Below are 26,794 nucleotides of genomic sequence, written 5' to 3' on the forward strand. Positions count from 1 at the left end.
TTCCTTTGCACTTGACATGTTCCACATCATAACGGCTACTGTACTGTGTGATTGATCAATGGAACATGCAACCAACTAACTTTGTGAGTTAATGCAAATGAGTAGAAAAAACAGTCCTATAATGTTTGAATGCAGTATTAGTTGTGTGCTGGTTGACACAGTCACATTGATTAAATATCTGGACGTAATTTTGCAATGTTATATGAAATGGAACAAACATTTAAATATGGTAGTAGGAAAGGCAAATGGCAGACTTCAGTTTCCTGGGAGAATATTAGAAAAGTGTAGCTCATCTATAAAGGAGACCACGTATAGAACAGTTGCCTGATCCATTCTTGAATACTGATCAAGTGTTTGAGGTCAAATTAAAGGAAGACATCATAGCAATTCAGAGGCAGGCTGCTGGATTTGTTACTGGTAGGTTCAGTCAACATGTGAATATTGCGGAGCTACTTTGTGAACTCCAATGCAATGGGAATCCCTTGAGGGAAGATCCCCCCCCGAATGCTATTGAGAAAATGTAAAGTACTGGCATTTACAACTGACTGCAGAAACATTCTACTGCCGCTGACATACATTTCGTGTAAGTACTATGAAGACAATACACATAAATTAGGACTCGTACAGAGGCATGTAGATGGACATTGTTCCCTGACTTCATTTGTGAATGTAACAGAAAAGGAAATGACTAGCAGTGGTACTAAGTACCCTGTCGTGTACCATATGGTGGCTGATAGTGTTTGTATATGGATGCATATGTAGAGCATGATGAAACTGCAGTTTCACTTGACACATTTCAGCTTAATGTCAGATGTCTGGCTGGTCAGTGGACAATATTATTGCCTTCTGAGCTCACATTTTAGATGGATTCAAAACTTCAGTCTGCTTGTATCTCCTGCCTATACTTCCAATATGTTGCAGGACAACCTTTGTGGAGATTGGAAACAAAAGTCTGATGTTGCAGCAAATTAAACTTCTATGTCAGTTTGAAGGATGTGCTCAGTTGAGAAGATAGTGTTTTCCGTGGTTTTCCATGATACAGGCTGCAAGCAGTTCATTTTGACCCGAGATATATAGACTGGTCAGATTGATGTAGTGATGTGGGTCTTTTACAGTTGAGTGTGATCTGTTTCCATGGTGTGGAAGAATGCTTCACTGCACAGATGATAAGTTTGATGCTGCCCAGTCTACTTGTAATATAATGTTTTGATCCCATTAATTTGCCATCTCTATTCTGAGGGAGTAATATATTTGCAACTGATACAATCTATAGTGCATAAATCAATGATGGCGCAGGTATAATTTGCAGAGCAGAACGAGATTACTGTTCTCAAAAGGCCTACTCCTGCACCAAAACTTGATCCTATCAAAACCAAATGGCCATAAGTGCAACACAGTGTAAGATAACTGGTCTTGCTCCCCACAAAGCTTAGTAGCCTGTGAGGAGGTGACAAGAAATGGATTTATTGCCCATGCTATAGGCTCACTCCGTCATAGAATGGAAATGGCAATTGAAGTAAAGGCCTCTGAACAAGATAAGATGCGGTGAAGAATCCACGTGCTGTGCTACCTTTGGAGCCAAAAACATCTAAATAAGAACTGTCATTGTTTCTCTGTTAATTTCACATACTCTACAATACAATGTATTTAAGCAGTCCAGGTCTCTAGAAACATGCAAGGTAACCTGTGCCACCTACTTCCTGTTATTAAAGTGTGTTTGCCTTATACCAAATGTCAAAAAGTTAGTACCATTCAAATCACTGACAAAGTGTTCATACCTTCATGAACAGTGTTTTAAACACTGTAGAATGACTGGTTCTTATGTAAAAGCTCAAGATGCTGAAATTTTGACTCCAGCCTTTAGTCCGTTCCATCAAGTATACTTGGTGTTACAAGAAACATCAGTACACAATGAAGGCTAGGCTTTTGTGGCTTTGTGATGGTCAGCCAGAAGAATATTACAGTCATTTTTATCATGAGGTTGAATTGAAGCATAAAATCAATGTGTTACCATTACTTTCTGTGTTTCTAGATACTGTGTCACTATCTCACAGGTACAGTAAAGGTTAGGGTAGCTACTATGGAGGTACATGACTGGAATTTCCAGTATTCTGTGGTTAATAACAGAAGTTTTCTCTCCCTCTGCCTTCATTTCTTCAATTAGCTGTTATCGAACAAAAGTTGTCAAAACATGTCTATAGCAGCTGCTATTAATGTTATAGATGGCAGAAGAGACTCAGCGCCAGCAATAAGTGCACAGAGAAAGGGACGTTTCAGTGTTGTCACACATTCAACAGCTCCTTTGGGATCACAACAAAAAACGACAGGTGAGAAATGATACAGCTGGCTTTCTCCATTCAAGGGTATGTTTCAACCGTAGTATATTTGCCAGAGCAGTTTCTCGTGAAAAATATGTATATTAATTGACTTTTCTTTGTTTCTGACATATATGTAACATAATGTCACCTTTTGTTTTCTTTGTCTTATTCTATATGTATCTGATAGTATTCCATACTGCTAATGCACTCATATTTATTGTTGTGTTGTGATGTCTGTACTACAAAATTTTAAAATATAAATATTTTCTTTTGAAACTAAATAAATGTCAGGGTGTGTGTGGGGGGGGGGGGGGGGGGGGGTGTAGGGGGGGGGGGACAGTTTTATATATTCATGGATGAATTTTGTTGAATACAAAGACTGCATAAAAATCTGTGACTCACTCTGGTCCATGCCAATCATTAATACCATTTCCAGCCATGAATTAACTCATATCACAGCACATTAGCTATGTGACTGGTCATGACTCTGAAACAACAAAATATTGGTGCCGCAAATCTCAGATGTCCCATCTCAATCCCCACTGCTGTCACTAATGACCCTCTTTTGGAAAGTCTTAGTAGAGTGTTCTTCTGTTTATTATTTAGTGTCCTTATATATACACTGGCATCTGACGGAGCCCTACTCTAAATTTGAATATACTTAGTGACCTATTGGTCATATTCTAATATGCCCTGTAAATAACAGTCTCTACCATGCCTGTGGCTACTAACTCATAGTAGAAACTCTTTATTCCTAATTTTCTTCTCTATTCTAATGTTTCAAAGTATATTTGAAGTATACTGCATATATCTTGCATCTATACCTTGTAGATAAATTTATCATTGATCAACTTATCCCATTCAGAGTTGTTCATGTTAGCTAAATTTGAAATTTTTAAACCACCCAGCATTCCATTGTTACTAGCCGTTATATGAGGAATGTTGATGATAGATTAAGATAAATATTGCCACGTCGAAACCACAGTCAAGTCAAAATCTGAAGGCAGAGTCTCCATTGAAATGCAACTCATAGCACTGGAAGCACATTTGTTACTGACATCAAAATACAGTCAGAACAAATGACCACTTGGACAGAGAGTGCAGCTATTTATACAAACATTGAATATTCCAGAATATACAAATGTTACAAAATTAAGAAATTTTAACAACATTCTATAAATGCTAGTTACTAAATAACAAATAATTATTAGTTGTCAGGTTTGAACTGCTGACCCACAGCACGGCAGACAGTGACACAAATCACTACACTGCACTACACTACACTACAGCTGGTAGCATTGCAGTCTCTCATTTGCTGTTTCAGAAGTTTTTATTCAAGCTGACTACATCGCGCCGCATCTAGATCCAGATCTTGTCACTTGTCCTCTGTATACCAGCGCTGGTGGATCCTCATGTTCCAGTCATGTTGTTCCATCAGTGGTAGCTCCTCCAGTCGAAGCATCATGAACGTTGAGTGAATCCTCAGTTTCCTTCAATCTCCCATGAATGATCTGCACCTCTGGACTGTAGTAGGGCTTCATACGGGTGACATGGATGTGCCTTTATCTTCTTGACGAAGGGTTGTAATCCTGTCATCTGTGTTATTGGTCAAGCAGTGGAGGATATGATAGTGCCCAAAGTAGCGCTTTAATAATGTTTTCAATGGTCCTACTTTCCGTAAAGTCATAAAGATCCATACCTCCTTTGCCGATGCTTGGCGTTATTGTGTTCGTAATCTTTCTCCTGGGTGTCTGGAGTCTATATGCATCTTAGGTCCTGGTGATAAAATGTTTCATGTAGTCATCCTTAGTATTGTGTGGTTGAAACTGGAACAGTGCATACATCATTTTTTCAGCCTCATCAGTGAGGAGCATGAAGAATGTTGTGAAACCTGTAATGTCTTGCTTCACTGTGTTGTAAGTGAACGTCATTACATTAAGTATTGTATACCAGTCTCTCTGTTTGATATCAACATATGTCGAGAACATATCTGTCAATGTCTTATTAAAGCATTCTTTCAGGCTGTCACTTGACGGGCGGTAGGCAGTTGCCATCCTGTGGGTGATGCTGCACTCTGAAATTATCACTGATACTAGTCCTGACTGACAAGCTTTTCCATGGTCAGGGATTGTCACAAGTGGGTGCTCTGTGCTTCAAAATGATGTCTTCTACAAGGAATGTTGCAATTTCTGGACCTTTGGTAGTCAGCGTAACTTTACAGACAGTGTAATCAGTGCAGACAACTATCCATCAATTCCCATTTGCTGACTTCTTGAACCTCCCCAAGAGATCGATTCCAGTACAGACGACATTGGTACTACATACCCCAGACGTAATAGAGGTATGTGCGTCAGTTGTTTACTATGAGCCTTACAGTGGCTCATAGTATCTAATAAATCAGGAGAGACCTGAGCATTTGATTTTGCCTAGATTTTCACAAATATCATGTGATCAGATGCTGAATCATCGCGGAAATACTTCAGGTGCTGGCCACAGATGAGCTGGAATGGCAAGCAATCATTTCCACCCCATTGGATCACAGTTCCTCTTATACAGTGTTCTATTTATTAATCGGAATTCTGTGTTCCCCGTTCCTCTTTCTTCAAGGCTTATGTGATTTTCAGCAATTCTGGATTTTTCCCTTTGTTTAGCAGCAGTGTCATTTAGTGTAGCAATGACTGAGATTTTGTCAGCACTGCAGTTTTTCGCCAAAAGGATAAAATAATAACACCACTTGAAATGTTGGGGCCTCTCACCAGTTGACTCAATGGATTCTACAGGCTAGTCATCTAACATAGAGAATGGTGATACATCACAGCAGTGAATAGTTTGCCAAATAAATATGGCTGGAACTTGTTGGTAGCCCAAAAAACTCAGACATATTCTTTTTCGGTTGTACAGGATATCAATTCTTGTCAGAGCTAGCTCTAATGGGATCTCATCTGCTCTTTGGCTTGCAGACTGGTTTAACCCATCACGTTCATCTCTTGTGCAGTTATTTCTCATCTTTGTCACCAATACCTCTCTCAGTGCCTTGATGTTAATGCTTCTACTTATTACTGCAATTCGATCAGACTTCTGTCTGATGTCACTAACTCCAGATGGACCATCTCGTGACCTCACTGTATAGACCTGTGAACTCTCTCATATATCTTGCATACTAGATGGAACAGTACTGTTGTGGTATGTTTTTTCAAGGATCTCAGTAATTCTAAGGAAGTATTGTCCACTCCAGATGCCTTGTTTTGTTATGTGGGCCTTCCAGTACTATGTCTGATTCTTCGCACAGTGTATCACTCCCATCTCGTCTCCTCCTACTTCCCCTTTCTGTAATATTGTCTTCAAGTTTATTTCCTTTTATATATCCCTTACACAATTCGGCATTCTCTTCTTTGCTGAGTATTGTCTTGCCATCTGAGCTCTCTATATTCGTGTGACTGCTTCTCTTTCCTCCAACGATTTCATTAGTTTTCCTATAGATGGCATCTATCCTTCTCATGGCCATACATGCTTCTTCAGCTTTGTATTTCTCCTTTAGCCATTCTTTCTTTGCTGGTTGCACTTTCTGTCAATGTCAAGGATTTTTGCTGGACTTTGCATTTTCCCAATTTAACATTCTGCTGCCTTCACTATTTCATTTCTCAAAGTTACCCATTCATCTCCCATTAAATTCCTTTCCCCTGTTTCAGTCAACTGTTATCTAATGGTTCCTTTGATACTCTCAAAAACGTCTGAGTCATGAAATTTATCCAGTTCTCATCTCCTTAATTTCCTATCCTTCTGCTATTTCTTCAGTCATTATCTGCAGTTCATAGTCGATAAATTATGATCAGATTCCTCATCTGCCCCTGGAAATGTTGCAGCTTAAAACCTGGTTTTGAATTATCTTACCATCATGTAATCTACCTGAAACTTCCCAGTGTCTCCAGGTCCCTCTCAAGTATACAACACTCTTTTACTATTCTAAAACCAAGTGTTTGTAGTGATCAAATAGTGCTCTGTGCAAAATTCTACAAAGTGGCTTCACTTATTCCTTTCTCACAGCCACCACTCTCCTGTGATTGTACAGTCACTTCCTTTTCCTCGTATCACATCTCAGTTTCCCATCACAATTAAATTTTTGTTTTCCTTAACAGTCAGAATTCTTTTTTTAATTTAATAAATTATCTGGTGAGCTAATAGCCTTGATGATTGGTCTTGGCTTTCTTTCTGGTTTCTTTATAATAATGTGTTCACAATAACGTTACTTATAGTTCATGCACATTCTTATTTCCTATTCATTATTAGTACTGTTCCTTTCATTATGATAACCTTGTACTCACTTTCAATGCAACCAGTGTATAATATGGATCAGCTGCATACGAGTTAGTGATGCCATGCTGCTGCTCTTCAGTTTGCAATTTTACAAAGTTTTTAATGGTTGGGAGTGGAGGGATATGTTTATTAACAGGTTAGGGTGTGAGTGAATATCAAAAAATCTCTAAAATCATAGATTCTCATTTAATAAGAAATTCCAAAACCAACTCCAAATGCTATCATACTTGGAAGATTAAACTTTAATCGTATGAAAGTAAGCTCTCAAATTTTGATTAGTAATGTCAATGCTTAACTTTGCCTTTTAACAGGCTTCTGACATAAAATACTCAAAAGCAAATCAATTCTTAATTTGTCTAGTTTGTCCTTGTCAACCCACAATAAAAATGTACCACATCTAGCAACTAACGAACCCTGGGCACCAGTCACCATTGGACACAACACACACAACACAGAACTACCAGTGCCCAGTTGTAAGATATCGCGTTCCCCCATTGTCCCATCCCTCCCCATCCCCACCCACTTCCCTTTGTACTAAACCTACAGAAGTTTCTCAGTTAAGTTAGTGAGTGTGCAGGCAATGACGTAAGAGGTGTACATTATGACTGGCTGTGCTTGTCCATCAAGGACTTGCAGATATTAAGACAACCTGCCCTTGGATTATCTTAGTGAGTTGTTGAGTAGGATTTCCTCCTTTCTGTTTTCTCCAAAGCTCTCTTTGTTGATGTCCCTCACAGAAGCAGTATCAGTGCCACCGTATTTTCTGGAAAATGCAATTTTATAGCCTGTAATTTCTTAAGTGATGAAAGTGGAGAAACTATATTAGTTGAAAAGTGTTCCTGGGTGCCCTTATGATGCGTTTATTTATGAAAACATCGCTACTTGACAATAATGAAACATTCCATCACTTTTAACTCAAAACTAGCTATTTTCTGAGAGAATGGTCTTATGACAGAACTAGATTGAAAGGCATTCTGTCGGTGACTGGCGACTGCAGTGCACAGTCTAGATCTTGTACTTATAACCATGAAACATCACTGCTGTTTGTGTAATATCATTATCTTAATGACAGCTTTTTTGCATTGTAATATTGGCATAAAACTGTGCTTATGACCAGAGGCTTCTCCTAATATCTGCAGTGGGAAAAGTGGCTTTTATTAGTAAATATTTATTAAAAGAAATTACTTGCTTTGCACCAGAATGGCTGTGGTTTTCCTACATATTGTATGCTGTCTTCCTCACAGCCAGCCACAGCCCATCCCACTGTCTATTGGCAGTGTCAGATGTTCCAGCGGCCACTTCTGCCAGCATGAGAAGTGAAACCTTACTCCCTGCTACGCATTCTGCAGTGCTGCCTGATCTTATTGAGTGCCTCTGATACCTACAGACCTGATAAATACTGAGATGACCCAAGTCATGGGATACCACGAAAGTCATGGGAGACCTCCTAATACCATATCATACCTTCTTTTGCCTGGCAACTTGATGTGGCATTGCCTCATCCAAGTCATTGGAAGTCCCCTGTAGAAATTTTCGCCCACACTGTCTCTACAGCTGTCCATAATTGTGAAAGTGTTGCCGCTGCAGGATTTTGTGCACAAACTGACCTCTCAATTGTGTCCCATGTCGGATGCTCTGGGTGGCCAAATCATTCACTCAAATTGTCCAGAATGTTCTCTAAACCAATCCTGAACAATTGTGGCCCAGTAAATGGTGCATTGTCATCCATATGTCCATAGGTTTTTGGGAATATGAAGTCCATGAATGGTTGCAAATGGTCTCTAAGTAACCGAACATAACCAATTTCAGTCAATGGTCTATTCAGTTGGACAAGAGGACCGAGTACATGCCATGTAAATGCAGCCCACACTGTTACAGAACCACCAAAGCTTGCACAATGCCTTGTTGACAATCTGGGTAATGGCTTTGTGGGGTCTTCTCCACCCTCAACCCTATCATCACCTTTTACCACCTTGAATTGGGACTCATCTGACCGTGCCAGGTTTTCCACTCAAGGTCCAACCAATATGGTCATGAGCCCAGGACATTACCAGCAGGCAGTGTCATGCTGTTAGCGTCGGTCATCCACCATAAACTTTAGGAAATATTTGTACCTGAATTCTGAAAAATACAGCTTGCGAGAAATTGTGAATGTAGATATGAGTCCAATTAAACTGTGCCTCAGAACATTCTTGAAGCATAGTCTTCATCCTACAACATTTCTTCTTCATCTTCAAGCTTCCTCTTGGCATCCATTCTTGCTTCTTTGGTAACTTGAAGAGCAAATCTTTCAGCTTCGTGCACCCATTGTCTGTCACACCCAAGCAATTGATATTCCATATTAGAGCCACATTTTATGCCTAAATTTATCAGGACTTCCAACCTTCCTCTCACTCCATCATTGAAACATATCACTGCATCTAGTACACCAACTTTTAATGTATTTAGTCTTACTAAAAATTCTTGGGTAATCTTTTCCCATATGCAATTGTTGAAACTTTCATTTGTATTCTGAGTGTCCCATGAATACATTTACTGAGCGAAACAGGGTCACTCAGGTCTCTAAAAATTGTTTTTATTTGATTCATAGCAGGCTCGGGAACAGAATGCTTATAATGGTATATTTGACCACTTTCTTTTGCTTTTTGGTAACCACACCAAGAATCTGGTCCTTTAGGGCAGGGTGGTCATCGGTGAACAACTTATGAAGCAGGTGGCCCATACAGCTTTTCTCATTGCTGTAACATCATTCAGAGGCACAGTTCATCTAATGGATAGTCCATAATAACTCTGAAGAAAGTCTATTTTAGTTTCTGTTAATCTGCCTAGGCCAAATAGAGACTTCCCATCAAATAGTAACTTTCCTTTCATTTGTCTCCATAGCTTCCCCTATCTAGCACCCATCCTCTTTTGCACATGTCCACACCACTCCAGTTTTGTTACCAAGGTATCACCATAAACATTGAACTCATTAATTTTATGGAAAGCATTAGTTTCCCCATCGCCAAGGTACTTCGTATATCTAACGTTATAAATGGGCACCAACATCTGAAATATTTTTAGAGCTCCATCACACTCCATACCTCCACTGTAACCATCATAATTCTTGGAACACTGATGTTCAATATGTCCTTCAGTGTTACCATGGCAGGTGTGACAGTACTTAGATAAGCACTCAACGTCAACAACTTTTCCATTCTCCAGAGAAGTAACACTTACAACACCATTCAAGGAACAATGTCCTCGACATTGCCATGTCCCATCAAGTGCAACAGCAATGTCCTTGGTTCCACTAATATTTACAATTTCTCCTACTGCATGTTTCACAAATCCTTTAGATACACCCATCAAGGCACCTAAAAGTATTTTTATGTACTTGCTGAACATACTGTTAGGGGGAGGAAGTTGTGCGATCTGAAATTTTCCTGGCGTATTTCCAATTTGAACAGTTCTCGGGTATCCAACCGGGTAGCGTTGTAATTTCTCCATAATATTTCGGCAGACATACACGCTGCCATCTTCAGATGGTTCCTGACAAATACTGTGCTGTTCCTCTCGGCGTTCTATATGTACCTACCATTACCCCCTCTACCGTTCCTCTCCTGGTGTCTTTGGTGCGGTTGGCGCGGCGGCTACTGGAGGTGGTGGGCGAAGGGGCGCCTAGGTATGAAATGTGGTCTGCAGTCTCCCTGCTGCCGCCATCGGAGGCGGTCCTTGATCTCTGGGACCGCATCTTTCTCTCCAGGCTGAGTGCAGGGTTCCAAGCCTGACTAAGTTGAAGGCCGCTGTCTTTATTAATTAGATCTTCCTGTAGTGGTATTTTGATGGCCTATTTAGTAACGCAGTAATGCATCTGATGGCTCTTTAGTAACGCGGTTACTAAAGAGGCCACCAAAATCTGACTACAGGACGATCTAATTAATAAAGACAGCGGCCTTCAACTTACTCAGGCTTGGAACCCTGCACTCAGCATGGAGAGAAAGATGCAGTCTCAGAGATCGAGGACCGTCGCCGACGGCGGCAGCAGTGAGACTGCAGACACCAGTTCAGACCCAGCCGCCGCACCGACCGCACCAAAGACACCAGGAGAGGAACGATGGAGGGGGTAACGACTAGTATATATAGGGTGCCGAGAGGAACAGCACAACATTCGTCAGGAACCACGTGAAGATGGCAGCGTGTACGTCTGCCAAAATATCGTGGAGAAATTACGACGCTACCCGGTCGGATACCCAAGAACTGTTCAAACAGGAGGAAGGTTGATCAAACCACTATACGTTTGAGCAGCCTTTTTTCCTTTTCCCATTGCACGCATTCCATACACTAATTTCAAATTCACATTATATGGATTATGGACAATGTTTGGAGACATTTTCGAGGTAGATTTATCGCAGGATCTGCATAGAACAACTAATTTTGATACTAAACCCTTCCTGCTACTGTGTTGTTTAGTTATTTCCAGACAGCCTACGCCATCACATTGTTCACATTTCGCCACTTCCTTTATCAAAGAAAATAAGATGCCCACATCAACAACAACAAATCCACTGCAAATACTGTGATTGTTAATACAAAAATTTGAATCGCCAGGCGGCGTGCCATGTGAGATTTTCTTCCCTGAAGAACTGATACGTAGGTTACTTTCAACAGTGTGGCTTGCTTTGTTTGTGAACTGGTTACCACGGAATATATACAATGTATCATACGTATAATTGCTGGAAACAGAAAGTTCACAGTTCTTTTCAGAATAATACTGGTTTCTGTAACAGAAATAAAGAGGGCTTGGCAGTGTGCATGACCGTAACTTGAAAATTTGGTATATATAGGTCATTTTTCATTTGAAACTGTATAATGTATATATCAATGTAATCAGGAAAGATTATAGAATTGAATAAAGTCATAACAAAATTGATTTTTTTCTACCATTTATAAGTTCCCTGTATCCTTAACACTGACAACGCTACACAAACCCCACTGCTCTCAGTTGTTAATTGAAGGCGGCAAGCCACTGCATTGTTTGTGGTGAGAGACAATGCGTGAAATCTGGTATTCTCGGTACACTCTTCACACTGTGGATCTCGGAATACTTAATTCCCTAATGGTTTTGAAATGGAATGTCCAATGCATCTAGTTCCAACTACCATTCAGCATTCAAAATCTGTTGATTTCTGTTGTGCGGCCATAATCAAATAGAAGATCTTTTCACATGACTCAGCTGGGCTCAGATGATAGCTCCACCTATGCACTGCCCTTTTATATGTTGTGTACGCAATACCACAGTGTGACACATGAGAGACGGACAGTTTTTAATGAAATAATACTCAGCCAACTTTAAAATTAATGCATGTTTATTTACACAAAATCAAAGCTCATTATTTGCCATTTTAGTTAACAAAGTTATTTGTGAAAAAAATGTCATCAAGGTGATGTCTGTCCTATCGAATGCAGGACTCGAGTCTCTTTTTAAAATCCTCCATCACACGGACTAAAATCTCTGCAGGAATGGCAGCAATTTCTTGAATGATTGCGTTCCTCAACGCATCCAAATTTCGTGGTTTGTGGTTATACACACAGTTATTAAGGTACCCCCACAGAAAATAGTCACATACTGACAAGTCAGGAGACCTGGGAGGCCAAGGAACATTGCCAAAACTTGAGATAATCTAGCCAGGAAATATGCATCTAAGAACTGTCATTGAAGTGTTTGCGGTATGTGATGTTGCCCCATCCTGCTGGAACCTAACACGTTGTAAAGGGATTCATTGTCTTCTTAGTTCTGGTTTCAAGAATATTTCAAGCATACGAATGTAATGAACCGAATTAACAGTAACTGTGGTGCTGTTCTCCTCAAAAAAAAAAAAAAGAAGGTCCAATAATGCCAGCAAAGCCAAGAGCACACCAGACAGTTACTTTTCCTGAGTGTAGAGGCCGCTGGTGGATAAGGTGCGGATGCTCCGGGGCCCAGTAACGTAGGTTTTGCTTATTCCTGGTCCCGTTTAAATGAAAATGAGCTTCATCGCTCATCAATAAAATTTCATTTTCATTTGATCCCAAAATTACTTGCATTCTGTAAGCGAAGTCTTCTCGTACAGCGAAATCAGTTTCCTTAAGTTGTTGGGCAATGAGCATTTTGTGGGGATGGAATTTTAATTATTTATGCAAAATTCATCTAAATGATTCATGATTGATTCCTAACTCACTAGCACGGCGTCTAGCTGACCGTTCTGGGCTTCTGACTGCTGCTTGCTTTACTCTTTCAACATTTTCTGGTGTTGTTACTCTGGGCCTCAGGCCAGGATGCTTCTTATCCAGTATGTTTCCAGTTGATCTGAAGTTTTCCACCCATCTGAGGATTGTGTTACAGCTCGGAACAGCCCCATGTTAACCGACATTATACCACACACAAAACAATCACTGCGTAGCAGTAATAGATTCACCACTTTCCACAAAACTTTCTTAGACAAACATTCGACATTGCAAGTCCCAATGCTCCATAGTGACCTAGTAAATGAAATGGTGTCTTGTGTGGATCAGAACTATCCCCACCACGACCACTCCCATCCCAGTGCTCTCATTACTACGCAGTTCAAAACCGTCTGTCTCCCATGTATCGCCCTGTACCTCTGTCTGTGTATCACTATCCCATGACTTTTTTCAGCTTGGTGTAAAATGTAAATTTGGAAAATCTGAAATAAATGCGGTTTGAAAGTAATGGGTACCTTATGCGATGCACCGCTTTGACTGTACAGCATTAACACACTATGCTCTCAATATGCTAAAGCATCAGGAGCCCAAGCAAGTAATTTCCCAGGCAACAGAATTTAAATAGCTTAATGTGTCTTAATATAGATTTATTCTAAAACAGACCAGCATAACTGCTTGAGACTTCCATAGGTATCACTTATGCTAAATAACTAATAAGTGTACCAACTTAAGGGACCACGGAGCTCCACATCTAACATTAGAATTGTGAGGCAGCCTTATTGGGCACAAAAAGAAATTCTTGTGCTAGTGCTTGTATTTAAATTAAATATAACACTGACAAGAAGTATAGCAAGGCCGTGCAGGCTGTACTTTATAACCCTTACAAAATCTTTATAGTTGATAATGAACTAGAGTTTCAAATATTGAAATTTATTCCTGAAATTCGACTTAACTGTAATGGGTACCCATATACTACCTAAAGTGACATTTGAAAGTTTGTGCTAAACTGGGACTCAAACCCGGATTTCCCACTTATGTCGAGCAGTCGCCTTGCCACTTAGACTAGCCGAGCATACTCCCCAGACCAAGGTAAACTTTCATGTCACACACCTGTCTATTTCTTCTCACTAATAATTAATAGATTTATGTACACACACACACACACACACACACACACACACACACACACACACACACACACCTCATGATTCCCATCTGGTTTTAGAATCAATACCTGTTACAGAAATTCAGGAATAAATTTCAATATTTTAAAGTGTTGTGCATCATCAAAGATGGACCTAGGACGGAAATCACAATGATAGCCCATAATTTTTCATTGTCTTGATTATAAAACCCTTCACAGGTATGACAATATGTGCAGCAGATATGGGTAAATGAATCACTAATCTATGAGATAGATAGGTGTGCGACAAGTGGCAGCTTGGGTCAGTCTGGGGAACATGCTTGGATAGCATAAGTGGTAATGAACTAGAGTTTCAAATATTGAAAACTCATGATTAGCAGGAAATCAGAGTTCGAGTCATGGTCCGGCAAAAATTCTTATATGTTGATTTAGGTAGTACATCTTTCCCTAATAAAGTTAAATTGAGTTTCAAGAATAAATTTCAACTTACAAAACTGTCAGTTTTTGCTCACACTTAATGTGGCCAACTGTAAATACACTTCCTGTTATTTTTCACCACAGTTCATGAGGCTTCTAACACTCTCATGGGCTCTACCAATAACATGGAAAACTCTCTGTTTTTATTGCACATGCAGTGTCCAAAAACACACACACACACACACACACACACACACACACACACACACACACAAGGCCGACCATTTGGGTTTTGAATAAAAGAAAAGCTCACAAATATGTCTGATGGACATAGGGGTCTGCTTGTGTTCAACTGTGTTTCCATCCTGTTGGTCTGAGATGGCAAGGTTTTATGCAAAAATACACACTCAAAAAATCGGAAAGCAGTGCATCAAGTTATATAACTAACAATGGTGCACTACCTGAAGCTTGGATTCTTTGCATTGTGTCCTAACCAAGTGATAAAACAAGGAGTGTGTATTTAATTGTAATTGTGCACACCTGTAGTAGTCTGAAAACAACTAATGGTCAGTAACGGTGGAAGTTTTCTGGATTGTAAGGCTAATTTTAAATTGTTAAGAGTCCAACTTCGTTTTTTTCTCTTTTTTTTTAGGAAGTCCTGGGCAGACTTATGGGAGTGCTCTGACTTTCAGGGCAAGCAAAATTGTACTGAGTATGTTGCTTAAGAGTTCTTCAGAATCCCCCAGCCAACCCCATCTCCAACCGGCTGTAGCTCAGGTTTTGTCTGATGTTCTTGTTGCTTTCCAAAGGTGAAAATACAGGTGAAAAGATTCTGATCCTCTATACAGAAAAAAGAGCTGCTACAATTTTTAACATTAAAAGTGCCCTGCCATCGAAGACAGTTTAAAGACCAGTTTTCTGTGTGGTTTTGAAGGCTAGTGAGAAACTGATAGTAGCAGGTGTTGTTTACAAAGTATAACATAATTGTAACTATATTACAAAACTTCCCTAATGTCCTTTGTAAATGTATAAGGGAGTCAGCTGAAAACAAGACAAATGGAAAATTTAAGTTGACTATCTATTATTTCAAAAGAAATCACCAAAACTGATAATACATTTATCCCACTATGAGACAAGATGGTCATTGCCTTCATGGAAAAATGTAAACAGTTGCCTACGAACCAGGATTGACATAGCACAGTTTAAACAACCCTGGCAACATGTCGGCAGTCATCATCCTGCAACAGAATGATGCTGTTCACAAACATCCCTGAGTACTTGGGCTTCATGGGGCACTTCAATTTTTGTAGGGTGTCTACGTACCACTGTGCATTAATTGTGCCACTGTGTTCGAGAAAGTCAATGAGCATTTGGCCGTTGCAGTCAAAGAAAAAGTTCACCATGACTTTCTGGTAGCTGATATGCCTATTGTTTCAACTATGCTACAGAAGTTTTGCTGGGGAGCCCCTACATGTCCTCTGCACAGTCCCAATATCTCCCTTTGTGATTTCCATAACTTTGGAGGCATGAAGAAAAACATTTGTAGCCATCAATTTGCTTCTGATGAAGAGGTCCATGCACAGGTACAATTGTGGTTCTGTAGGCAACTACGAACATTTTTCCATGAAGGCACTGGCCGTCTTGTCTCACAGTGGGATAAATTTATTAACAGTTATTGTGATTAGTATTGAAGTAATAAACAGTTTATGTACTTTTTCCATCTGTCTCATTTTCATTTGAGTTACACTTATAATTTGAATGGAATTTCAATGAAATACAAAGTTGCTGAATATTGTTGGTTATTGTGGTCTGCGTTTCTTAACCTTCTCCAGAAGGATTTATGTTTCCATGCCTACTTTTTTCATTTCAGATGTCGCAGCACCTCAGAGAGCAGAAGCTGCAGCAGTTACTGTGTCAGATGAATCTACTGGTTCCATTCCTCCGTTTATGACAGGAATTCCCCGTATGCAGGTGAATTATTATTATTTTTTTTTTTAAATGAAGAAATCATGCTGAAGTTTGTGTAACATGAGTTTGTTTCTAATATTTGTATTTGTTTTATTCATTTCCAGTATCGCATAGTACTCTTGGTCTGCAACATTGTTGTGAATTGTAGTAGTTCAAAAAAGAAACTTCATTGCTGTATGGTGTTTAAAAATGTTTGAACAAGAACAGATAATTATGACGGCTCTCTGGGATCAAGATCCATTTCCAAATTTCCGGCCTGACAGTAGCAGACAATGTCATAATGGACCCTATTGCTATCTCCAACACCTTGGGCTGCCATTTTGCAGAGATTTCGAGCTCCTCCCACTATCATCCTGCCTTCCTCCATCGGAAATGAGCAGAGGACACTCGGGCGATACACTTCTCTTCTCAGAATCATGAGTGCCATAATGTTGCCTATACTATGAGGGAGCTAGATCGTGCTCTCACTTCATCCCAATGCTCCACCCCAGGGCCAGACGGTGTTAACATTCAGATGTTGCAACGTCATTCTCTTGTGGGCAAGCACTTTCTGCTTTATATGTATGACCGCATTTGGGCAGAGGGAGAGTTTACCAGATGCTGACGTGAAGCCACTGTCGTACACATACCTAAGCCTGGTAAGGACAAACACCTACCTTTTAGCTATCACCCCATTTTTCTCACCAGCTGTGTTTGCAAGGAGATGGAACATATTATTCGTGCCTGGCTGGTATGGTGGCTCGAGTGTCGCAACTTACTAACCACTGCCCAGTGTGAATTTCAAGCACACCATTCAGCAGTTAACCATCTTATCACTTTGTCAAACCATGTCATGAATGGTTTTCTGTAGAAATCCCACACTGTAGCTGTGTTTTTCGATTTGGAGAGAGCCGACACCTGCTAAAGGATTGGTATCCTCTGTATTCTCTACAAATGGGACTTCCATGACCACATGCCCTGTTCCCTTCTGGAATTTTTAAAAGATTGAGTTTTCAAGGTACATGTGGATTCTGCCTTGTCAGACACCTTTATCCAGGAAAACTGTGTCTCGGTGTTCCGACATGAGCGTCATCCTCTTTGCTCTCGTCTTTAGCCCTATTATGGCCAGTCTCCTGCCTGCCATCTGCAGCTCCCTTTTCATTGACCATTTTGCCATCTATTGCAGTTCTCCATATACTTGTCTCATTGAGTGGCATCTTCAGCAATGTCTCGATAATCTTCACTCGTGGAGCATCAACAATGGCTTTCGTTTTTCCACTGACAAAACTGTTTGTATGAATTTTTGGTGGCACAATTGATTTCTTCCACTGTCTTTACATCATTGCTCTTCTGTTCATTTAAACTACGAAATTTCTGTGGCTCATGCTTGATATGAAACTTTCTTGGCCCTCCCAATGTGTCTTGTCTGACAGCCCCCTGTATGGGTCCCTCAGTGTCCTACGTGTCCTCAGTGGTACTTCCTGGGGAGCAGATTGAGCCACCCTCCTCCATTTGTACCTGTCCCTTGTTGATTTAAAACTAGACTGTGGTTGTTTTGTTTATGCATCTGAACATCCATCCCTCTTATGCCGTCTAAATTCTGTCCTCCATTGTGGCATCCGTTTGGCCACTGGTGCCTTGTACACTAGCCCAGTTGACAGTCTGTATGCAGTAGCTGCCAAAGTACCGTGATCCTACTGATATGACTTCTCCTCAGTAGATATGCACGACATTCATCTGCCATGCATGGCCGCTCATCCTATGCCTCCTGGAGTTGGCTTTCAGCTTTTACTCCAGCAGCTTAACTTCACACTACCTACAACATTCACGGTTGGTGTGAACCTTTCACACTACCTACAACATTCAGGGTTGGTGTGAACCTTTCACCACCTTGGCTTCATGTGGCGGCCTGTGTTCGCCTTGGCCTTCATTTGCTTCCTAAGAACACTACTCCAGCCTCGCTCTATCACCTTCAGTTTCAAGACCTTCGCATGGAACTTCGCGATAGTACCTTTGTGTACACTGGTGTTTCTCAGACAGACCTTGGAATTGGGTGTGCCTTTGTCATTGTCACTGACATTTTTCTGTCTCAGCTTCCAGAACACTGCTCAGTATTTACAGCAGAGCTTTTCACCCTGTATCAGGCCATGCAGTACATCTGGTTATACAGGCTTTTAAATTGCATCAGCTGCTCCGACGTTCTCAGTTCCCTTCAAAGCCTCTCTCTGCTGTACACCGTCCATCTCTTAGTGCAATGGGTCCCGGATAGCTGTTACTTGTTCACTCTTGATGGAACCACTGTGATGTTTATGTGGGTTCCTGGTTACGTCAATCTGACAGGAAACAAGGCTGCTGACACTGCTGCCAAGGCTGCAGTCCTTGTACCTCAGCCCGCTAGTTCTTCCATTCCCTCCAACGATCTCTTTGTCGCCATCTATCAGCAGGTTGTATCAATTTGACATCACTACTGGTCCTCCTTTCATGAGAACAAGCACTGGGTTATTAAGCCTCGTCCTGTAGCTTGGACGACCACCACTTGCCCCCACCCCCCGTTGTTATGAGAACATTTTAGCTAGGTTGTGTATTGGGCTCTGTCTTTTTAGCCACCACCATTTCTTAAGTGGTGCTCTCCCACCACTTTGTGCTCATTGCATTCAACTTTGATGTTCTGCCATTTCCTGGCGGAATGCCCCCTCGCCTTTTTAATTTACCACTTGCGTGCTCATTTGTGTTGACTGTCTGAGGTGTCAGCCATTTTAGTGAATGACGCGCAGCCAGTCAGTGGCATTTTACTTTTATCCATCACATCAACATGGTGAAGACCATTTAATTATCAGTTCAGGACCTCCATTTCTCTATGGTGTATGTTATAGACCTTTCTCCACATCCCTGTTTTTAGCTGTCCTCTCTTCCGTTAATTGGGATTAACATTTAGTCATTTTTACCTCCTCACTTTGTCTTCGTGCTCTACAGTTCTGACATGGGCACGTGTGACCCTAGTTGTTTTTGCGCTCTAAAACGAAACAAGAACAGATAATTAACTCGATGACAATGAGGAAATATTAATATTTCTAATAAGTTAAACAGCATTTTTTTTTTTTTTTAAATTGTTCGACCAATGTATCAGATATCCTCTACATGCTATCATACATGTGTGGTGTTTCTTTCATAAAGTCCTTAGCTTTCATTGTTTCTCCCATTTTTGTAGTGATTTGTCTTCCTGTTCCTTGTAGAGTTATTGTTTATATATGCTATATTCTGTATACAAAAAAAGGTATTAAAATATTGTACAACATGAAGTGTTCGATTTCCAAGTAAGATTTGTTTTGATATTAATTTGATCTTATAGTCATATTCAACTCATCAATTTTCTGCTTTCGTCGTATCGGTGTCCATGTTCAGGTGATCATTACTGGTAATCACAGGTAGTATTCCCTTGATGCTGTACTGACTGACAATGAAAGCACAAACATTACTAAGGAAGACAGAACAATTTGCTTTCAAGCAAGGGATGAAATCTCAAGCTGTTTTGTCACCTGAAATCAACTTGAATAACAGAACTTTTGTTATGAAGTGATGAAATATGATGAGATCTTCAGCAGAAAAATAAGTTGTAGACCCGTGTAGAAAAAGCTCTGAAAACTGATGTAACAGTCCAAAACAGTCTAGTAACAAATACAAGAAATCACAATTTGCAGAGCACTATGGTGACAAACAGAATGGAACTGCAGCTCAGCTGGTGTGTTAAAAGTTTTCACCGGTGGTTCAGGTTGTTAACAACTCATCTAAACGTTATATCGGCAATGCACTGTGAACTCATTTATAAACAGTATACAGTTGAGTAAACCTACGTTGCTGCTGTTAATTCTGTTTCTTGATACGGAGCTGCAAATATGCGGAATTTATTAATCCCACTGAGCAACGTACATCTACATCTATGTGTTTACTTTGCTATTCACAATGAAGTGCCAGGCAGAGGGTTCAGTAAATGACCTTCAAGCTGTCTCTCTACCGTTTCACTCTCGAATGGCATGCGGGAAAAAGAAACACTTAAATTTTTCTGTGCGTGACCTTATTTATCTTGTTTTATCGTGATGATCGTTTCTCCCTATGTAGGTAGTTGCCAACATAATGTTTTTGCAATTGGAGGAGAAACTGGTGATTGAAATTTCATTAAGATCCCGTCTCAACAAAAAATGCCTTTGTTTTAATGATTGCCACTCCAATTCACGTATCTTGTCTGTGGCACTATCTCCCCTACTTCATGATAATACAAAACAAGCTGCCCTTCTTTGTGCTTTTTTGATGTCGTCTGTCAGTTCCACGTGTTGGGGATCCCACACCGCACAGCAGTACTCCAGAATAGGGCGGACAAGCATAGTGTAAGCAGTCTTTTTAGTAGACCTGTTGCACTTTCTAGGTGTACTGCCAATGAATCGCAGTCTTTGGTTGGCTCTACCCACAACATTATCCATGTGATCATTCCAATTTGGGTATTTGTAATTGTAATTCCTAAGTATTTAGTTGAATTTACAGCCTTCAGATTTGTGTGACTTATCGAGTAATCGAAATTTAGCTGATTTCTTTTTAGTACTCATGTGAATAACTTCATAATTTTCTTTATTCAGGGTCAATTGCCACTTTTCACACCTTACAGATATATTATCTAAATCATTTTTCAATTTGTTTTGGTCATCTGATGACTTAACAAGATGGTAAAGGACGGCATCATCTGCAAACAATCTAAGGCGGCTCCTGAGATTGTCTCCCAAGTCGTTAATATAGATCAGGAACAATAGAGGGCCTATAACACTGTCTTGGGGAACGCCAGATAATATTTCCATTTTACTCACTGACTTTCTGTCTATTACTACGAATTGTGACCTTTCTGACTGGAAATCAGGAATTTGGTTGCACAACTGAGGCGATATTCCATATGTACGCAGTTTAATTAGGAGACACTTGTGAGATGTCAAAAGCCTTCTGCAAATCTAAAAATAGGGAATCAATTTGTCATCCCTTGTCGATAGCACTCATTACTTCATAAGTATGTAGAGCTAGTTGTGTTTCGCAAGAACAATATTTTCTGAATGTGTGCTGACTATGTCTCAATAAATCGTTTTCTTCGAGATATTTCATAATGTTCGAATACAATATATGTTCCAAAACCCTACCACAAACTGACGTTAGTGATATGGGCCTGTAATTCAATGGATTACTCCTACTTCCCTGTTTGAGTATTGGTGTGACTTCAACAATTTTCCAGTCTTTAGGTGCAGATCTCTCTGTGAGTGAGTGGGTGTATGTAATTGCCAAATATGGAGCTATTGCATAAGCATACTCTGAGAGGAACCTGACTGCTATACAATCTGGACTGGAAGCCTTGCTTTTATTAAGTGATTTAAGCTGCTTTCCGACACCGAGGGTATCTATTTCTATGTTTCTCATCTTGGCAGTTGTTCTAGATTGAAGTTCAGGAATATTTACTTTGTCTTCTTTGCTGAAGGAGTTTCAGAAAATCATGTTTAATAACTCTGCTTTAGTGGCACTGTCATCAATGACTTCACCATTGTTATTGCGCAGTGAAGGTATTGATTGCGTCTTGCCACTGGTGTGCTTTATGTATGACCAGACTCCCTTTGGATTTTCTGCCACATTTCGAGACAGAGTTTCATTGTGGAAATTACTGAAAGCATCTCGCATTGAAGCACACGCTATATTTTGAACTTCTGCAAAAGTCTGCCAATCTTGGTGATTTTGCGTTCTTTTAAATTTGGCATGCTTCTTTCTTTCTTTTTTTTTTATTTTTTTTTATTTTTTTTTTTTTTTTTTTTTTTTTTTTTTGCAACAGCGATCTGACCCATTTTGTGTACCATGGGAGATCAGTCCCATCACTTATTAATTTATGTGGTATATATCTCTCATTTGCTGTCGTTACTGTCTCTTTGAAATCATTCCACAACTTTTCTATGCTTACATCATCAGATCTGAAGGAGTGCAAACTGTTTCTTAAAACGGTGTTAAGAGATTTTTTATCAGCTTTCTTAACTAGATATACATTGTTTTTCATTTTGATGGTTGTAGGAGCTATGGTATTCACCCTAGCAGCTACTGCTTTGTGGTTACTAATCCCTGTATTCATCATGATACTCGCTATTTGTCCAGGATTATATGTTGCTAACAGGTCAAGTACACTTTCGCAACCATTAATGCTTCGAGTGGGCTCATGAACTAATTATTCAAAAAAAATTTCTGAGAAAGCATGCAATACAATTTCGGATGATGTTCTATGCCTGCTGCTGGCTTTAAACGTATAATTTCTCCATCATGTTGAGGGTAGATTAAAGTCACCACTGACTATATAGTTGTATGTGTGGGGTACCTATTTGAAATGAGACTCAAGTTTTCTTTGAACCATTCAGCAACTGTATCTTCTGAGTCCGGGGGTCTGTAAAATGACCCAATTAATAGTTTAGTCCAGTTGTCAAGTGTAGCCTCTACCCATACTACTTCACAGGAACTATATACTTCAATTTCACTACAAGGCAAATTACGAGGGTGAGTCAAATGAAAACCTTAAATTTTTTTAAAATATTATTTATTGTGCAGAAATGGTACAAAGCTGTATCACTTTTCAACATAATTCCCCCCCAACCACACACACACACACACACACACACACACACACACACACACACACACACACACACACACTCAGTGCAAGTCCTCCAGCACTTACAAAGTGCATAAATTCCTTTAGAAAAAATTTCTTTTGGTAGTCCACACAACCATTCATGCACCGCGTGGTGTACCTCTTCATCAAAACAGAACTTCTTTCCTCCCATTGCGTCTTTGAGTGCTCCAAACATGTGGAAATCACTTGGGGCAAGGTCTGGTGAGTATGGTGGATGAAGAAGACACTCAAAATGCAGGTCTGTGATTGTAGCAACTGTTGTATGGGCAATGTGGGGCCTTGCATTGTCATGTTGCAAAAGGACACCTGCTGACAACAATCTACGTCGCTCTGATTTGATTGCAGGCCGCAGATGATTTTTTAGGAGATCTTTGTATGATGCACTGGTGACTGTGATCCATCTAGGCATGTAATGCTCCAAAATGACCCCTTTTTATGTCCCAAAAGAGTGTCCCTGCTGATGGTTCTGTTCGAAACTACTTTGGTTTTGCTGATGAGGAATGGCACCATTCCTTGCTTCCTCTCTTCATTTCTGGTTTGTGGAAGTGAACCCAGGTTTCGTCCCCAGTAATGATTCTTTCAAGGAAGCCATCACCTTCTCGTTCAAAGCACTGAAGAAGTTCTTCACAAGCATCAACACGCCATTCTCTCATTTCAGGAGTCAGCTGCCGTAGCACCCATCTTGCAGACACTTTGTGAAACTGGAGCACATCATGCAGTGTGGTGTGCTGACCCATGACTAATCTGTAAACATGCTGCAATGTCATTCAGTGTCACTTGGCAGTTTTCCTTCACTATGGCTTCAACTGCTGCAATGTTTTGTGGAGTAACAACTCATTGTGCCTGACCCGGACGAGGAACATCTTCCACTGAAGTCACACCATTTGCGAACTTCTTACTCCATTCATAGACTTGCTGCTGTGACTAACATGCATCTCCTTACTGAACCTTCATTCATTGATGAATTTCAATAGGTTTCACACTTTCACTACGCAAAAACCAAATAACAGAACACTGTTCTTCCCTGGTGCAAGTCGCAATTGGGACAGCCATCTTTATACTGATGCTGTGATGGTATGTGTGCATCTGTACTATGTTGCCACCTACAGACCATTCTGCACGTTGTTCGTAGCACACTTACCGACTTACAGGATAACGGTGCGAAATTCCGATTTGTTATTACAAGTTGAAGGTTTTCATTTGACTCACCCTCATACTTCTGACAGCAATAAATATTCTACCACCATTTGTATTTAATCTATCCTTTCTGAACACTGTTAGATCATTAGAAAAAAATTCTGCTGAACTTATTTCTGGCTTTAGCCAGCTCTCTAAACCTATAACTATTTGAGCTCCAGTTCTTCCTATTAGAGTTTGAAGCTCTGGTTCTTTCCCAACACACCTATGACAATTTACAACTATAATACTGATCATTTCTACAACTAACTTGCTGTGTTTTACCTGCCCCATTTTAGACGGACGCTCTTCCTGTGGTTCCCTGGGGCTCTCTAACCTAAAAAACTGCCCAGTCCGTTGCACACAGCCCCCGCTACCCGTGTAGCCGCTTCCTGTGTGTAGTGAACTCCTGACCTATTAAGCGGAATCCGGAATCCAACCACCTCGATGGTGCACATCAAGGAATCTGCAGCCTACATAGTCACAAAACCGCCTGAGCCTCTGATTCAGACCCTCCACTCAGCTCTGCACTAAAGGAACACAGTTGGTTCTGTCGACAATGCTGTAGGTGGTGAGCTCCACCTTAATACCTCAAGCAAAACTGGCAGTCTTTACCATTTCCGCTAGGCACCCAAAACCGGAGAGAATCTCCTCCGATCTAAAGCGATATATTCCATTGGTACCGACAAGAGCCGCCACCACCAGCAGCTGGCTGCACCCTTTACTCTTCATGGCATTCGGAAGCAGCTTTTCCACATTTGGACTGAAACCGCCTGGTATGCACAAGGAGTGCACACTGGCTTCCTTACCCTCCTTGGCAGCCATGTTCCTAAGGGGCCCTATTACCTGCCTAACGTTGGAGCTCCAAACTGCCAGCAAACCCACCCTCTGTGAACGCCCAGACCTTGCGAGTCGAGAAGCTTCCTCTGGAACAGGGTGAACGACTGCATCCAGCTCAGAGATATTGTCAGCCTCAGATAACACCCGAAACCTGTTCATCAAACGAACCAGGGAGACCATGTGATTGGCCCCTCAGAAAGTTTTTCGGTGCCTGCCTGACTTTGCAATAATATCCCACTCGACCACAGGTGAGGGGTCAACCTCAGTGCAGGCAGTACCTGGGGTGGCCACAGCAGTGGACCAATCGGGTGACATGTGGGACGTGCTCGACGTCTCTCGCATCCCCGCATCCGACCGCCCACAATGATCCCCTTGGCAGCAGCCTCAAACTGTGTTACAGAAGCCAACGCAGCCTGAGCTGTGAGTGAAGGGTCACCAACTCAGCTCACATCTGTACATAGCAATCACAGTGTTTATCCATTACTGCAGTTGCTCTCGTTTGAAGCTTGTAAAAATATACAACAAATGAACGATGTACTCCGCTTATTGGCAGCAGGAATTCGAAGTGCTCTCTCACTAATGATCTAAATGACACAGAGATACCCTAACCAAAACAAACAAAAGCCTGTTCAATCTGAGGGTCAATATAAGGGTCAGTAGCAACAGCGGCATGTTACACTACACTGTTATTAAAATAAAAGCTTGTGCCTAGTAGGCACTCGAACATGCAAGAAATTACAAAAATAATCTAGTAACTACACAGGTACCTGTAAATAAATAAGTCACTCCTGCTGGAAGCTCGTAAAAAATATACAACAAACGCATGGTGTACTTGCCTTCTTAGCTTCAGGAACACAAGGTGCTCTGTCACTGACGGTCTATCTAGAGCAGTGATTAAGACAATGCACTTGCATTTGGAATGAGTGGGTTTAATGCCCCTTGTTTGACCATCCAGATTTACATTTTCTGTGAGTCTCCTTAATCCTTTAAAGCAAATGTCTGGATTTCAGGAAATAATATCGCCACAGTACACTTTAATATCTTAATCTCAATTAGTTTCAAGGCTAAAATGTCATTATGAAGTGTTCATGCTTATTGAAACAAGATGTAAGTTGTTGTATTATGTGGCATGTATCAGAGTACAATCACATCTAACACACATTTCATCATTGGTCAGAAAATATATGGATGGATACTTTGAAAATGTCATGACATTTTTCCTTCTCTATCTTTGTGCAATTTGAGCTTGTGGTCAGTATCAGATGACCTTTGGTTTTGGTGTTTCATCTAACTCTAATCTTCCCTCTGTTATTTATCCACTTGTAATGGGAGTCACCATATTTTTAAGTTATATATTTAAATCAGCTGATTTTAATCACAAATTGTTACTGAAATTGTGTTGGTGGTGTTTTTATAGGGTCCAGGAGCCAGCGAACCTCAAATTCTAAGAGAAGATGATAATATTGCCCTACAACGATTGCTTGAAAGGTGAGTTTAAAAGCTGCAACGCAAATGGTGCTCATTGGTTTGTTAGTAGAGTGAACTGGTCCCCCCCCCCCCCCTCTCTCTCTCCTCCCCCCCTCCCCCTCTGCCACTGGGGGGCGGGGGCCATGTTTCAATTTTCTGCTTCTTATAAGGTAGAGCTTAGAAGTCATGAAATTTGGTTTTGAAAAATGCCATCAGCAACTTTAGTTCTTTCTATGATCATGTGTCTCCACATATGTCAGTGGAATGTGTTAC

At 40.6% G+C, this 26,794-nt stretch overlaps 1 protein-coding gene across 3 annotated transcripts in view; it reads left to right on the forward strand.

The window, feature by feature from the left end:
* Positions 1-26,794, forward strand: part of LOC126297516 (uncharacterized) — a 323,790-nt gene that overhangs the window by 249,590 nt on the left and 47,406 nt on the right. For all 3 annotated transcript variants that reach the window (XM_049988402.1, XM_049988404.1, XM_049988403.1), the window contains 3 exons: positions 2,223-2,327; positions 16,268-16,368; positions 26,472-26,542. In XM_049988402.1, the coding sequence (XP_049844359.1) occupies positions 2,223-2,327; positions 16,268-16,368; positions 26,472-26,542 (277 nt within the window). The remainder of the gene's footprint in view (positions 1-2,222; positions 2,328-16,267; positions 16,369-26,471; positions 26,543-26,794) is intronic.

The sequence above is a fragment of the Schistocerca gregaria genome, chromosome X, assembly GCF_023897955.1.
Source record: "Schistocerca gregaria isolate iqSchGreg1 chromosome X, iqSchGreg1.2, whole genome shotgun sequence".
Classification (NCBI taxonomy): Eukaryota; Metazoa; Arthropoda; class Insecta; order Orthoptera; family Acrididae; genus Schistocerca; species Schistocerca gregaria.